General features: G+C 32.7%; 1 protein-coding gene across 5 annotated transcripts in view; it reads left to right on the top strand.

Annotated features, from left to right (window-relative positions):
• The window catches only part of LOC148621035 (1-phosphatidylinositol 4,5-bisphosphate phosphodiesterase epsilon-1-like), a 236,868-nt gene that overhangs the window by 200,806 nt on the left and 18,866 nt on the right, over positions 1–17,196 (top strand). For all 5 annotated transcript variants that reach the window (XM_088575034.1, XM_088575035.1, XM_088575036.1 and 2 more), the window contains 13 exons: positions 1,577–1,726; positions 4,216–4,501; positions 6,418–6,674; positions 8,292–8,437; positions 8,948–9,197; positions 10,188–10,345; positions 10,888–11,632; positions 12,366–12,500; positions 12,994–13,053; positions 13,300–13,720; positions 15,468–15,682; positions 16,438–16,560; positions 16,988–17,092. In XM_088575034.1, the coding sequence (XP_088431160.1) occupies positions 1,577–1,726; positions 4,216–4,501; positions 6,418–6,674; positions 8,292–8,437; positions 8,948–9,197; positions 10,188–10,345; positions 10,888–11,632; positions 12,366–12,500; positions 12,994–13,053; positions 13,300–13,720; positions 15,468–15,682; positions 16,438–16,560; positions 16,988–17,092 (3,051 nt within the window). The remainder of the gene's footprint in view (positions 1–1,576; positions 1,727–4,215; positions 4,502–6,417; positions 6,675–8,291; positions 8,438–8,947; positions 9,198–10,187; positions 10,346–10,887; positions 11,633–12,365; positions 12,501–12,993; positions 13,054–13,299; positions 13,721–15,467; positions 15,683–16,437; positions 16,561–16,987; positions 17,093–17,196) is intronic.

Genomic DNA, 17,196 nt, shown 5'->3' with positions numbered 1-17,196 from the left:
TCTGTTTTTATATTTCAGTATTTGTTTTACTTTTGTTTTTTTTTTTGGAGATATTCTGTGCTATTACAGATACTATTCCCCTTTACATTCATGTATAGAAATGGGTCATTATGATGGTCTTATTATTAAGTTTTAACTAAAACTGTAACCCACTGTTTCCCATGCCTTGAAAGAAGGTATAAACCAAAAATGGGTTCATTTCAAATACTCCCAAAGGCTTATGATGTAATTGCTGATACAAAATCATTTCCATGTACAGTTCTTGGGGGCTTATGAATGAAAGAAGTTTACTCTTTTGTTATGATAAGGACAGAAATGTTCACCTAAATGTTAACAAAAATTTATGTCTATAATAAATTTTTTGACATTAATGGGTTTTTAATCACATTTCTTATTTAACAAATGTAAGTTACTGTGTCAAATTCTTTACTGATGATTGTATGGGTAAGCATGTATATTCTTTGTAGATGTTTAATTTCTGTCACATTTTAATCCCTTTGGTTCAAAACTTAGGGATGGAGGAATGTTGTCATTTTACTTTCAACTAGAAGTATTCCTGATTTGAGACTTGATTTAAAATACTTAATTTTTGGTATGATACAACTGGTGGTGTATTAGACAAACGTTCAAAATGAAAACCTCTTAATGTTCTCCTGAAGTTGGTTTCTCGTTTGCTGTACCTGTTTATAATGATGTTTTTGGGCCAGCTGCAGCCTGCCCTGTGATGTGAGGATTTCATTGTCGTTCTTTGTAGACCAGTGGGTGGCCTTGGGCTGACATTTTCATTTGAGTGGGGTTTTTGTCTCTTTCACAGATACACCATACCTGTTCAATATATATTAGTATATATGTTGATGAAAAATGAAAATGAGGATCTATCTAAATATGTTAAATGTGTAAAAAAATCCTTCAATTAATTTCAAACTAATATTTCCTTTTAAAATATCCAACCAAGGCTTTATTCATGTGTACAAATACTGTTACACCAAATTATTTTCATGAAAAGTTATTTTTTAAATTTTGGATGGCAATCCTATAAAATTTTGCATGTAGCACTCTGAGTCAGTCAAAGATGCATCTTTATGAAAAGACTTGCAGCAATATATTTTCACAGTTTTATCTTCCTTGCAAAGTTAACATAAAAAATATTACAATATCATATGCAAAATCTTTGTAAAACAGTGTATTTCTGTTTGGAATTATTTTGGATTTAAGAAAATAAATGATAAAAAAAAATTTTAGGATTACTAAGGGGGTTAGCCATGCCATCATGACTAAAGAGGATCAGTAAGTTTTCCTTGCCTTTTGTTATCTGGCTTATCTTACCCGCTAAATTAGAATTAGTTTTACAAATTACTTCTTTCAGTCATTTTCTAAATTCCAAAATAAGTCAAAATTCATAAAATACCTTGTTGTAAACAATAATAGCTGAGTATTCAAAATATTTCTTTTTACTATAAAAACAAATTGTATTGAATTCTGAAAAAAGAATATGTTATTTTAAGATTCAGAAAGACCTTTTTCTGTTCGCTTATCATTTATTAGATATAAAAGAATAGAATTTTTTTCCGTACAGGAGAAGCAAAAGAAACTCTGGCATACGCCACACTATGACAGTGAGATCAAATTAAAACAACATTACATCAAGATATGTAAAAATCTGCCAGCATATGGCTGTAAATTGTACCAAGTCAAAGAACTCCTCAGAGGAAATGCTCAGAAAAAGGTATGTGTTATGTTACCAAATAGCTGCTTATTTTCACAGGTGCAGAAATTCATAATTTGCTCTATGAAAATGGGTATTACTATTCTCAGTCTTTATTTTTATCATCTTCGGATTTAATTAAATGAAAATTATATGGAAAATATTTGGAATTTAACTTGGCAAGCTTTTATTTTCATGATTCTAAAGAACCTTGTGAAGATTATCCACAATATGATATTTTAGAAGTATGAAAATGATAAGAAAGCTTTGATTTGAATGCTTTGAGTTGTAAAGGTTAACACTAGTTAGCTGAATACATCCTTCATCTTTAATACGTGGCTTATTCAGGTCATTCTTTTTTTTTTGGACAAAAGTCCTTCGGATTTATGAAAATCTACATGAGAAAGTTGAAGAAATTAGATCCTATATACTGCTGTACTCTCAAGATTATCCAAACTAGAGGACCCTTTATTTGAAAGCTACAATTTCCATCATGATTCCATGGGAAAAAGTTATTATGATCTCTACATTACCGTACTGAGAAATTTTTTTTTCAAGATTTAAATGTTGCTGGGTCTACAAATAACGTTCCAATGATGTAATATTTGTCTTGAAAGGATTAAAGATTATATTTTTCCACATCCAGTCCCAAAGTTCTCATATTGAAATGAACAAGGATTACAGGTAGGCTTATAAGCGTACTTGAAATCCTATGTTTGTATATTGATGCTTGCCTCCCTGATGGTGTGAAAGCCTCTAATTAAGTTGAGCTAATTGAGTTTAAAAAAGAGTTAGTTGAGAATATACAAGTGTACCACAATCCTCAGTGGATTTTGGAGGAATTTTTAAATAAAAAATGAAAAAGAAAAGTCAAGTGAGTTGGCAGTAATTTGAGAAACAAATCATAAAAATATTGGTAGCCATTTTATTCTGAAAGGGATAGTAGAATTCATTTTTTAACTGCAAAAACATGTATGAAATTTCAGATATTTCAAATGACATTCAAATAATAGTAATTACAACTTTTTAAAGTCCTTTATCTTATTGTTAATATGTAAACAAAGATAGATTGGAGGTATTTGGGTCAAGTATGGTTACAGCATTGGTCAACCCATCCAGAATTAGGGTCATGGTCTATTATTGTGTTGATAAGAGTTATCTATCTTCCCTGCTGTTTCATAATGTTTAATATTTATATATTAACTTTGGTACATGTGTACTGTTATATCTTATGGTGTGGTGTCTTATTTGTCTAGTGTTTTATTTAGATTGCAGATCTTCCTTGGAGCTATTGCTTCAGTGAGGTAGCTCGTGAAAAAAACAAGCCTAGAGTTTTAGTCTAATTTTTAAAAAAAAATGCTTATCTTTAGCAGTTTGAAGGGTAACCACTTAAGATCAAATGTCAAGTAAAGTAAATAAAGATCAAAAAGAAAAGTGAACAGAAATTTATGAAGAAATTGACGTTTTGGCCTTGTTGCCACAAAAATTGAAAACGTCAAGTGTTGGATTTTATGCCATCAGAGTGTAACAGTTAAGAGTATTCTGAGACTTAAATATTTTGTTTTCAAGTTTTCTGGCAAATGGGGGCCATGAGTGAATATGGGAGTATAGACTAGTCCTTGTGTCAAATATTTACAAGTATACCTGTTAACCTTTGGAACAGTTTGTATCAGAGGTTCTTCCCCATTGACACTGTCTCCTATTGGAGATTTTTATATAAAAGCACATTGTTTATGTAAAAATTGAATTATTTAGACTTTTTACAGAAAAAAATAGTAATTCTAACCAAAAAACCTCCAACAAATCTTGAATTATTATGTAGGATATTAAAAATTTTGGGAGTCTCCCCTCTTTATATGGGGGAGGGGGCAGGAGTTAATAGGTATGCACAAGAGAACTACTACTAAGGAATCTCAGTGAATCTCATCAGTTCTGAATCCAATGTCAAGGGCATCAACATATTTGGTTTTATTTTGCTAATTATATTGCCTCTATCAAGCCTTTTGAATTGTTCCAATATTTCTGCCACACTCTTTGGATAATGAAGTACCATTCTCTGTAAGAATCAAGCACATCATTTTTCTCAATTTGGTCTTTTTTGCCACAAACATGTTCAAATATATCTAGAAAACAACTATAAAGCTATTTAAATTTATCCTGAAGTATTGGTGACATAGATATTTTTTGACTGCTTATATAAGAAAAAAGTTAGAGAAGAATTCCCCATCATTTATCCATAGTACACTTCAACTAAATTTGACCTATCAATATCTTAATAAGGCAAACACTTAGACAGTAGTTTCTTTATGTTATGAGGTATAAATACTTTGATAATGCAATAAAATCTCTGTCTATTTTTTTTTCATTTGCCACACCGTATACACATTTTGCCTGATTGTTAGATGGAGAAGTACTTAACATATCTCCTAGTCTAGTATTCTGGATACTTGATTTTCAAAATCAAATGGCTATAGCATAAAACAACTATATAATTTACTTCCATCTTTCAGATCACTCGACTGTTTGGTGTAGCCAGTGAAAAAGTTGTTTTACTGGACAACAAATCTAAAATCCTTGCCAAAAGTCACAGTATTAAAGAACTGAAAGATTTTGAGACGGGCAGTGGGAAGTATCATGATGGATTAGATCTTGAATTTCGGGGAAGTAAGCCATGGAACCTGACAATGTCTTCGCTAGAAAACCTCAAGTCTGTCACAGCAGTATTATGGGATGCATTGGACATGGATGGTAGATATCTCAATAATGGAACGTTGCGGAGAGATAGTTTTGATTTTGGTATGTATAAACTTGAAATTTGGTATATGTAGAATTGAAATTTGGTATATATAAAATTGACATTTTAGTATGTATAAAATTGACATTTTGGTATGTATAAAATTGACATTTTAGTATGTATAAAATTGTGAGTAGAAATATCACTTAAAAGAATGTCCAAGTAAAAGAAAGTTGCATTGTTAATTTGTATGCTGAATGAAGTAATAGTTGGTCAGATTGTAATTTTGTAAAGCTTTAAAAATTTAGTACTTTTTGGTAAGTAGTAAATTTTAACAGTTTATAGATCATTTCCAACCCTTGCTCTGTCTTGAAAAACAAAATTTCAGCCCAAGTTACAAGAGGTCCATGTAATTTTAGTATCACTTGCAGCTTTAGAAAAAGATCTTTTATCATTTTATTTAAAGTGTTTGCACAGAACAATTTTAAGCAGTGAAGTTATAAATGAAATGTTGAACATGCCCATAAAAGTACTTTATATTTGAGATCAGGGTAAACATTATAATTTTCACATCCTTTAATCTACTTTGGGAAAGAATCAAGTTTAAAGACATAATGATATTATCATAAACATATTTGTATTATGATAATTAAGTTTATGACCCCCATTTTCACCCTTAGATTTGTGTGCAAAATATAAATCTGTAAATATATATTCAAGTTTTTGTCAGCTGATATCAAGAACTTGTTAAGGCTTCTTCAACAGTTTTGGGGTCATTAATTGTTATTGTAAATATTAATGGGAGATGTCCTTTTGTAAGTGTCATTGAAACTTTAGGTAAAAGTCAACCTTATGGGTCAAAGGTCAAAGGTTATAGTAATTTTGAAACAATCTGCACTAGTTTAATATTTGATACAAGTGTCCTGTTATAAGTGTCATTAAGGCCTAATGTATAGAATAGTTCCAGGTTATAGGTCAAAGGTCAAGGTTACAGCAAATCAGTTAACCAGAAAATCAGCTTTAGTGAAGAAAAGGAAACAAGCTATTATTTTATTGCATCATTTTGTTCAGGCTCTATGTTTGTTTTAAAAAAAACTTGGGAATATGTATATATACAACACACACAAATAAAGCAAAGGCACCAGAAATGTTAAAAGATTTTGCTATTAGAGTGTCAAACCTAGGAAACATTCAGGAAAGAATTCAGTCAGATAAGTTAAAGCTAGATGACAAGAAAAACAATAAATTTTTCCAAAGAATGCAAATATAATATGGTCAAAACAGTATCGGGTTCCCGCCTATCTATCACAATTGACTGAAAAATAATGGGTTCCATTCCAGTATTTTCTGGTACCAGCATCTCTATCAATCACTGTCGGCTGGTCACTTATCTATTACTACGATTGTAATCCAAACAGACAATAGGATGTGATATGTATGGTTTCCTCTGTCTGACTCTCCTTGCTTTTATATTGTCAAGAATGTTCTATAGGACGATGTACAGAATTTTAGCAATGCTAATTACCTTTGTATCATATACCAGGCCAAATCATTTATGGTTGTACAGCTTTATACAACTACAGTCAAACCAGTATTATCCTGACCACTTGTATTCAGCTATAACCCATCATGATTATGACTATGATAATAATATCCCTATGTAGAGCATTATTTATAGAATTAACCTGTATTTATATAATGACCACCTGTCATATGTGACCATGATTTTGTCCTCCTTTGGTAGGTCACTTTAAACAGGTTTGACTGTATCTATATTAAGGTACATAGTCCCCTTCCAATATAATTAATGAATAGCATTACTGAGAAATGAAACAGGTGTTGTATTATACTATCATATATACATACATACACTTTTTAAATTTTTGGGTCTTAGATTTGCCTCTTTGTCCAATCTTCTATGGGAAGAAAAGAAGTTATATGTATGAATTTAATACTATTCTGAATTATTTCAATTCAGATTTCCACTGTAAGCCATCCCTACTCAGACCAGCCATTCACGGAGGATCTCGTTACTCCAAGGAACTTGAACATCTACGCAAGAGGTTACATTTTCCTGAGGAAGTTGCTATCATGTTGACCAATGTAGAACATGGTCTGTTCAACAGTATACTCCCTGCCCACTACATCAGACAGGTCACAACTGATCTGACCCGGGGGTCAAATGTCAATAGGAAGAACTCAAGTGTAGAAGACCTCATACAGAGGTTCAATGAGGTATGTTTGTACTATATTATATTTTTTAAGGAGGTAGACCTAGAGGAAGGGACATAACTCTTACAAATCATGTGAATGTTTGTGTAAAGTATTTAATATCAATCTCATGTAAGCATAAATGTGACTTGAATTGATTTCATTCTGTATCAAATGAATGCTTGATAGGTTTTGGTGAAATTGAATATTCTACAAACATATCACTGATTTCAAGAGTTTCTACCTCCTTAAATATAATCATATTTTGATTCTACCTTTGGTACAATTAAATAAACTCAGATAAACGTGTTGCTTCTATGGTCTTTTCTGTTCAATAAAATTTATGGGGAAATTGGAATGCAGCATTGTCACATTGACTACTGAACATTTCAATTATTATAGAAAATTACACATGTTCAAAATAAGCCTCTAAAATGGTTGTTCTATGACAGTAGTGAATGCATGTTTACATCATAAAGGTGGCTTTGAAAATTTGTGTAATGTGAAGGGCATTAGATAGTCTGCTGCAACTTTATAAAAGCCCAATGAATGTATTACTGTAAATTGGGATATTTTGGTGTTATTATGGCAGTTTCTTAACAAGACATTTATGTTTAAATTTGATGTGTATTATTTTGGCCTTTTCATTTTAATTCTACCAGTGACTGATTAATTTCTACAGTTTTTGTAGGTAAAATAAATAATAATACATTTATAATCTAGTTCCATCATGGTTAATGTGGTCACTTCAGGTAAGCATACCATGCATTTACTCCTACATCCATCATAGTTCACTCAACTATGATAATACACCAATATATATTGGCAGTCTAAATGCTTGCATACGTTATGTTTTGGTGTGTTTAATTTTGGCTAGTTTAAAGGAGGTGCCAAATAAACCAAAATATCCCAATTTTCGTTTAAGGACTATTGTAGAACTTTTCTTAGAAATGCAATCTGGTTGAAGTTAGGTATAGAGAAAAAATATCTTAGCATCAAAACAAAAGGACAATCCTGAAGGACAACTGAGAGATATCAGAACTGAAGACATGAATAAATCATGAAAACTGAAAATAGCGATAATCTGTATACACCAAGTACACCACAGAATAAAATACAATTACATGTAAAAAATTAAGACAGGAAAAAGAAGACAGATCCAAAAATATAAAGGACTTGCAATATAAACTTCCACAAACAAACTGGAGTAGAACAGGTTCTCTGGAAGAGTTATCATTAAATTTGAAAATTGTTTTATACTTTTGTATAACTCCAAGTTTTACACTGTCAACTCAGAAAGATGACTGTGAAAGTACTTTAAGTCGTGGATACCTATTTTTGTGGATTAGGGAAGAAACACAAGTTTGTCGATTCCTGAAGTCATGGTTTTGAGGTTTTCAGTAGACACGTAAATTGGAATATCCTTTGTTGGGAACTAAATTTCATGGTTTGGCCTACCCACAAAAACCACGAAAATTGGTACCTCAATGAACAATAGTACTTTCACTGTTATCTTTTTACCGAGTTCATTGCCTTGAAGGCATAGATAATTTGATGTGTTTGCCATATCATATTTTTGATATCTTTTACTTTGAATTACTTGATCATTATATGTAATGAATTATGTTCCTTGTCATATAGGTCAGTTCATGGGTGACTCAGCTCATTATAACTCAGCCCACATTTGAGAATAGAAAAGCCATACTGTCCTGTATTTTACGATTAGCATTTTACTGCTGGTGTATTGGAAACTTTAATACGACAATGGAAATAGTTGCTGGACTGAAGTAAGATTTTAAATCATAATAGACATAATACAGTAAAACCTGATTTAGCCACCACTTGTATGCTGTAATAATCTGTCTTAGGCTTTGATTATAATGTTTTAGTGCATTATATGTAAAATTAATCTGTATATAAAGAGCACCTGTTTTATGCAACCATGATTTTACTCTCTCTTGGAAGGTCACTTAAAGATAGGTTTGAATGTATTTATATTATGTTATTTCCATAATCATATTGGAAATATAGAATTACTTATTGTTTCTGTGCTAAAGAGATTATTGATGAATTCAAAATGAAAAATGTGTAACAAAACAATATCACAAAAATTTACTTGTATGATAACATTTTGTGAAAAAAAAAAAAAACACCAAAGATGTTTTGAAGACAAAATTTCCCCAAGGTCATATCAGGCTCTTCACAGTCAGTCTGGCATCTTGGAAATCATTCTGCATATACATTTGTAGAATATATAATTTTTTTTTTTTTGCATTTTTATGCATTTTTATTTTCAGATCAGAGAAACTTCGGCCATTTTGGTTGTCAATACCAGATGAGGACTTATCAACACTCCACTTTTTGGCGGCAGCTTTGTTGTCAAGGCAAATGACAAATGACTATAAAGAAGCGCTGAGTCGAGCACTAGATGTCCCAGAATGCAAAGTTGTACCATTTTTTGGTGTGTTCTTGAGAGACTTAAGAGCATTATTCATAACTCTTCCAAGTGTGATAGTCCTTCCATCAGAAGAGAGTCAGTCTCTTGAGGTTTGTTGTCATACTTTTGTACTCTTTGTGAGGTATTTGGTCCTTATATACTTGTAATTAATAAATATATTTTGATACAATATTATGACATTAATTAAAGTAATATGAAATGTCAAAATATAATTTTCTGTCAACCAAAAATATTTTCAGTTCGTCATATTGTTCATAAAACCATGTGTGTAAGAAAGACCACTAATGTGTTTTGCATTTTCTTAGAAAAAAATGCATTTTATTGTGATTCCAAATTATGGGCAATGATCTCCTTTTTGAACTCATTCATAAAATTTTACTGAAACTTACTGTTTCTAATTTTAGCAAATTGATATAAAAATGACACAGTTTGACATGGTCTTAAAATGTTTTCAAGTGCTGGAAGTTCAACTATTTTTTTGTCTGTCCAATAGTTTTTCAGATACACTGTAGGCTAATATCAACTTTTATAGTAGCTAACTGTGTGTGAAGCATTTTTAAATAGTCATTAAAAAGTTTGGTACATGATGATTTAAACTGACACTTGCAGGTGCAATATTATATAATTTGTATAAACATTTGTTGATGTTTTTTTCATCTATTATAGTGTCATAATTGCAATCACCTGAAAACATAGATTTTCACATCAAACATTGATACTCATTTTATTTGTACTGTGATAGATGCTGAACTCTGAAGTGTCCATGATTGTAATGTGTACACTTCAGGCTATACTGTTAATCACTGTACTTTGTACAAAGGCTGATTACAGCCACAGCTTCCTGATCCACGATATTTTATCTTCAGGTTGATTATGGCCACAACTTCCTCTTAACATGTGATTAGGATTTTAGCAAAATTTCATTGGAACAAGGATTTCATTTGACCATAATATGTCAATGAAACATCTGTACATTATATATTATTGACAACTATAATTCTTGGTTTGTACAAAAACTTGGAACACTGATACCATAAGACAATTGAGTTTCTATAGTAACTTTGTTTATATTCTTTCAGTTTATATCAGACTACAATGGAGAGGATAGATTTATGACAAGGATTGGTGTAGGAGGTTTACTGAACATGGACAAACTTAAACAGGCCCATGTTGTTCTTAGTGATATTGCTTTATTCCAAAGTCATGGTCAGAGGAGGAGGGAAGATGACTATCAAAGGTAAGCCCCATTGTTTGTTAGGGTGGGGACGGGCCTTAATCAGGCCCTTGGTGTTCTTAGGGATATAGCTTAATTCCAAAGTCATTGTCAGAGGAGGAGGGATGATGATAAGGGTAAGCCACATTGTTTGTTAGGATGGGAACTGGGCTTAATCAGGCCCTTGTTGTTCTTAGTGCTCTTGCTTTATTCAAAGTCATGAGCACAGGAGGAGGGATGATGACTATCAAAGGTAAGCCCCATGGTTTGTTAGGGTGGGGACTGGACGAAATCTGGCCCTTGTTATTCTTAGTGATATTGCTTAATTCCAAAGTCATGGTTAGAGGAGGAGGGATGATGACTATCAAAGGTAAGCCCCATTGTTTGTTAGGGTGAGTTAGTTACAGGCAACAATATTACTAATAACAATGACATTGAATTATGTTCAAAACATTTGCAAATTTGATAAATGGGAAAAAGAACAAATTTGGTGACATGCAACAAATACACCAGTGTGTAACTTCATTCCAAAACAGTAAATACTTTTTTATGTTTTTTTTGTACAGTTTGGAGGATTATGAGGAGTATGATAATGACAGTGAAAGTGACTATGACCTTGACCTAGATTCATATCAACCCATCAAGGAAATTTCAGCCGATCATGAATTCATGTTAATAACAAGAAAAATGGCTCAAATAGATTCACAAACACTGCAAAGTTTACATCATGGCACAACAGTTGTTCGTGTGGAGGAGGACAGCAATAGGTCATGTATGTGCTACCTCAAACTGGAAATTGACAATTCGACCTTGACCTGGAGGAAACAGTCTTGGAGTTCACTTAGTGCTAGTTCTTCAACATATCCAGACTTTGCCCTAAAGGGCGAGTCAGACTCAAGTTCTACTCAAGTGTTGTGCATGAGGTATTCAGGTGGTGAGGATATGTATGAAACTTTAGAGGAAGGATTTATAGATTTACGTCTAGTCAAGGAGGTTTCGAGGAAAAACGATTTTGGTGTGAATGATTTAGGAATTATTATGAAAAGACACAACATGGAGAATTTAGATCCTCAAAAAAATGTCATATCAATTCTCTTTGGTGCAAATTATTCAGAAAACAGAAAGATTTTTTTTGTGATACCTAAGTTTACATGTAAAATGTGGTATTCTGGACTTGTGAGATTAGTTCGAGCAGCTCGAAAACTTACATTACAGACAGACAAACGTGTGCAGTTCCTGAAAACTCAATATTTACAATTGTTTTATGAGAATGAGAAATGTCAAGGCCCAACACCTGCTGAGGCTATCAAGGTTAGTAGTCTCATCTTTTCTGCTTTTGAACATAACCTCTATAGATATGTGTGTAAAAGTATGTATGTGCCTTATGGAGAGGACTCAAATAAGTTGTGAAATTTGTATCTGATACTTTTTTCTCTGTTTGAACAATAATTTTGATGTTAAAACTCAGCAAAACATCCAATGATGATGCTAGGATTTTTTATCAAGAATGCAATGGAGTTAAAATCTCTGATGTAAGGAGATGCAACAACAATGTTTACGCCCCATGCATTTTAAAGGGGTTTAGGTAGGGTTGCTAGTTTAACTGCCGTTCTTATTTACATCTGTCCATTAAATTTTGGCTGGCTAAAACTAGTGAATCCTTTAAAGGGTTAAAGGAATGGTTTTTTTTTGTTTTTGTTTTTTTGTTTTTTTGGGTTTTTTTTATTTGGTATATACATTTAGCTTAATCATGATGAGTATTGTATTGGTGCATGACATTTGTCTCTTATTTTCTTGTTTTTACCTATACAATGACCGCTTAAATTTAATAGTGTTCAATTTGTAGATAAGGGATTTTAATCATTCTCAATAAAGGATTTTAATCATTCTCATAAAGTGGTGTTATACCATTGAAAGAGTTTCCAATTGCCACAGTCCCTGTCATGGCTTTTGATGACATTGCAATAAAAAAAAATTTCTGGAATAATATGTTACATCAGCATAAGTTTGCAGAATTTTTATTCACAAATCTTTGGTATTTCAGGTATTTGGTGGTCGTCATTGGTCAGCTAGACCCCAAGCTACCTCTGGTTCACAAGATCTCACTCCATCCACATCCAAATGGACACCTAATGTAGGACCATTCAAGAAGAAAAACAGTAGTTTTTCATCATCAAAGGTATTTTTTTTCATATCATACCTTCTGTATAGTTATGGTGTATGTTAATATGGTGTATTCAATTTTACGAAAGCCTATCAAGCTTTCATTTGAAACAGAATGAGATCAGTCTAAGTTACTTTGGTGCTTATATGAGATAAATTCAAAATGCTGAATACAAACATTCACATGTCTGGTCTTTGTCCCTGGATTACATTCTAGAATCTTGGTTCCCTTGATTACTCCTGTAAGAGTTGTCACTTAATCTAGGTCTGCCTCCTTAATTAAACAATTTAATTTAGCACTTTGACAGCTATTGGTACTTAATAGAAAGTGTAGATAGCTAAATATTTATTTTAAAAGAACTTGAAGATGCTGGTGTTAACATAATTTTCTTGTTTACGTGATTATTGCTTAATGTGGTAGTGCAAGGGGGATAATTCATATTTTCTAGCTTTTCAAGTTAAGCTTAATAACCATGTATCTTAATTCAATCATTATTTTTCTTTTAAAGAGTGTAGAACTTGAAGGTCAAGGCTCAAGAAGGTCCAGTGGATATATCACAACCTCAAAGGTAGATTATTTTACCATTAAAACACTTTTTCATTTGCTGAATTTTTTTTTAGCTTAGGTATTTGTCTGTTTCTGTTTTTGTGTTACTAGAGATAGAGCATCAATGATATCCAATATTTGTAAGGAGTCTGGAACTTGAATGGTTCAGAATCATTCTGTTGAAAATGATATATTTAATTTGGAAGTGATAACTGCAATATCATGGAAATTATGTAGAGATAAGTTGTTGATTTATTTCTGTTTTCAGGAATCTAGTCCAAAATTAGCCAGTGGCAGTGCAATAAATGACAATAAACACTCAGGGATGTCTAAATCATTTGACATAAAACACTCTCCTGCATCTAGTGACCATAACTTGGAACAAATAATAAAAAGTGGAGCGGGTGAGCGACCTCGAAATCTTACATTTAGCTTTACAAACTGTTACCGCAACAAGAGAAGACGTATGTCTCTAGGTGTACATTCAATGGACAATAAGACTAGCTCAATTACGCATTCCATTCAGTTAACATTCCTGGACTTTATAGATCTGTTCAAAGCATTTAGTTTACGATGCCGACGAGATTTAAAGGATCTGTTTGAGGAGCTGACATTACCGTGTAAACCTAACAGTAAGGAGCAGCCAGCTAACAAACCTTTGGCTTACACACCACCTTCAGGGGATTATTGTAAGTGTTCATTTTCACAGTATCAAAGCCAGCTTTAGTTCACAGGTAGCTTCAGTTAAATTTACATTAATCCAAAACAAAATTATTGTTACTCAAGTATAATTCACTTTTTATGGCTTTTATGTGAAAAGATTGAAATTTATTTAAGGAGGTAGTCACCTAGAAATCAGTGATATGTCCAGTCTATCTAGGGTTTGGCTTACACAGGTTTCCAGTCTATCTAGGGTTTGGTTTACACAGGTCTCCAGTCTATCTAGGGTTTGGTTTACACATGTTTCCAGTCTATCTAGGGTTTGGCTTACATAGGTTTCCAGTCTATCTAGGGTTTGTTTTACACAGGTTTCCAGTCTATCTAGGGTTTGTTTTACACAGGTTTCCAGTCTATCTAGGGTTTGGTTTACACAGGTCTCCAGTCTATCTAGGGTTTGGTTTACACATGTTTCCAGTCTATCTAGGGTTTGGCTTACATAGGTTTCCAGTCTATCTAGGGTTTGTTTTACACAGGTTTCCAGTCTATCTAGGGTTTGGCTTACATAGGTTTCCAGTCTATCTAGGGTTTGGCTTACATAGGTTTCCAGTCTATCTAGGGTTTGTTTTACACAGGTTTCCAGTCTATCTAGGGTTTGGCTTACATAGGTTTCCAGTCTATCTAGGGTTTGGCTTACATAGGTTTCCAGTCTATCTAGGGTTTGTTTTACACAGGTTTCCAGTCTTTCTAGGATTTGGTTTACACTGGTCTCCAGTCTATCTAGGGTTTGGTTTACACAGATTCCCAGTCTGTCTAGAGTTTGGTTTAGATAGGTTTCCAGTCTGTGTGGTTTGGTTTAGAAAGGGGCCCAGTCTAGCTAGGGTTTGGTTTAGACAGGTTTCTAGTCTAGGGTTTGGTTTACACAGGTTTCCAGTCTATGTATGGGTTGGTTTAGACAGGTTTCCAGTCCAGCTAGGGTTTGGTTTAGACAGGTTTCTCTGTATATGGATTGTGGTGGAGTGTTTTGTATATTACTGAGATAAGACATTTGCATATATATTGGGGACCAAAGTTAAGTCTTACCACAAACTTGAATACTGTATTGTAGGTTATTTTATTTGCCTTATTTGTGTGGTGATTGGCAGAGAAAATATAAAAAGCTTTTTTGTTTTCAACATAGAGCATTCATTTTACATAATTTCAAAGTGTGAAAATTGGTTAATGCTGAAATTAAAACATATCTCATAGAACAGATCCCAAACTTTGGTGTCTACTAATTTTAATTGGTATGCAGTAATAGGGTGAAAAAACTGTCCTCTCTCGAATAAGCCCATCTTTCTTACACGACATTATTTTTTTAATTTTTCTTGTGTACATTTAAAAAAATGTTGAAAAAAGTATTTGAATTTAAATGACCAAATCATGTGTATCACATTCTTTTGATTTCCACTAGAATCTTGGTTCCGTTTATTATTCTGTCACAACAGTTGGTTTAAAAAGGTTACAGAAAACATGCAAAACCCCACCGAGAAGGTGACCTTCGGCAGGGAGGAGTTTATAGCTTGGTGAGGTTGGTTCATTTTCAGATGGAGGCTTTAGGAGCAGCCTGTCGCACCTGGCTCTTTGCCTGCGTTCGACTGGGGAAACACTGCTTATTTTATAATTTTTTTAATATTTACAATTTTTTTTTTTGTTTCCTGTTTTTATGCTAATTTCATGTCATCACAGAAAAAACTACAAACAAACTTAAGGTTGATACCATATCATTTCCTATTTAAGGTGTGTTAACAAGGAATAGTACATATGAGCTAACTACTAACAATGTACAGCGACATAAAATCTGTGATGCCATTGCCGTTGCCAGTATAGGACCAAACTGTGCTGGAGTTGAGAGTGCACAGAATCGATGCCTCACTCTGAAAGATTTCAAAGATTTTCTTGAAGAATACCAGGACCAACATCTTCATGATGAAGAGATCATACACCTTATCCAGGTACGTGTTAAATTCTTTACTCTAGATTTCATCATACGTACATCAAACAAAGTTTTAAAGGTCACCATGACTGCCTGTCTGTGTACCTTTTATACCTAAGTACTTCATAATTGTTTATAAGATTTTGATGAATCTTAACATGGAAGCTTTAGGTACGGTACTATGTAAATATAAAAATATTTATGTAAATATAAAAAGGAAAATGCTTGCTAAGGGAGTAAATCCAATTTAAGTTTTTAAAATTAGATTTACATAATATAAATTTTGTATGTGCAATTACCTGTACTTTCTGAGCTGTTAATCAGATTTTTATAAACCTTTATAGGAATATATGAAGCAAGACTATTTTCATTAGATGTTTCTTAAAGGAAAGTAATCCAACTTTTTACAAGCAGGGATATTATTCAGTCCGCTCACAGCTCTAGTTATCCTCTTACTATGCCATTAGCCAGACACATTTATTGCCTATACTGCAATCGTTCTGTTTGAGAAACCAAAATGCATTGACAGTATAATTATTGATGATATTTGGTCACTGACCATTTATAACACTTTGGCTCTGCCTACTTTCCTACCCTTGCATGAACTGCCTGTTTATCTTAGTACAGGGAATTAGGATATCGAATATTGGACAATTATTTTATGATAATTTTTTTATCTGTTTAGAATATTTGTAAAAAAAAATGTAGGCATAGAACTTAAAATTTACTTATTGTATCTTTCATAGCACTAATCAATTTTACTCATAATTTCAGCGCCATGAGCCAGATACAGTATTACGGAGTAATAATTGTTTATCGTTTGAAGGATTCTCACGATTCTTGATGGACAAAGATAACTATGCCTATATCTATGAGAAAACCAAACACAATGATGAGGTAATGGTAGTAAGTTTTGTTTTCTTATCCATCAAATGTGGATAATGTTAACATGCTTTGTGTGCACTCTTTAACAATAGCACATGATTGAAATAGTGCATTCATATAGTTTTACCATCCATCAGTCGAATGTTTACTTTTTTAGAATAATGGTACATGTAATATTACTTCAAAAGGTAGTCACTGGAAAAGAGTTTATTTTCAAGAAATCCATACTTGTTGCTTATTACCCTTAATAAGCCAAGTACTTGTGTATGCTTCTTTTCATACATTGGTTTGGTAACTTCACTAAAGAAATCATTTGATAAGTTTAGTTTGATATCTTTTCAAAGTTATTATGCCTGATGAAAATGAGTACATCTCTCCTCATGCAATTTTTCTTTTCCTTTTAACAACATTTTAACAAGTTTTATTTTTATTTTTTCAGGATATGGAACAGCCACTGTCTCATTACTACATAGCCTCATCTCACAATACATACCTGACAGGGCACCAGTTAACTGGAGAATCCTCACCTGAGTTGTATAGTCAGGTAAAATGAATAGTAACACCTGTCTGTGCTATACTCTCTCGAGTAGTGTGAAAACATCAATTGGTTGGTGCTCAATAAATGTAAAGCCCTGAATTCATGGATTT

The sequence above is a fragment of the Perna viridis genome, chromosome 3, assembly GCF_037379345.1.
Source record: "Perna viridis isolate PV_CMFRI_1.1 ecotype Kerala chromosome 3, ASM3737934v1, whole genome shotgun sequence".
Taxonomy (NCBI): Eukaryota; Metazoa; Mollusca; class Bivalvia; order Mytilida; family Mytilidae; genus Perna; species Perna viridis.
This window is presented reverse-complemented; position numbering and strand designations above follow the sequence as displayed.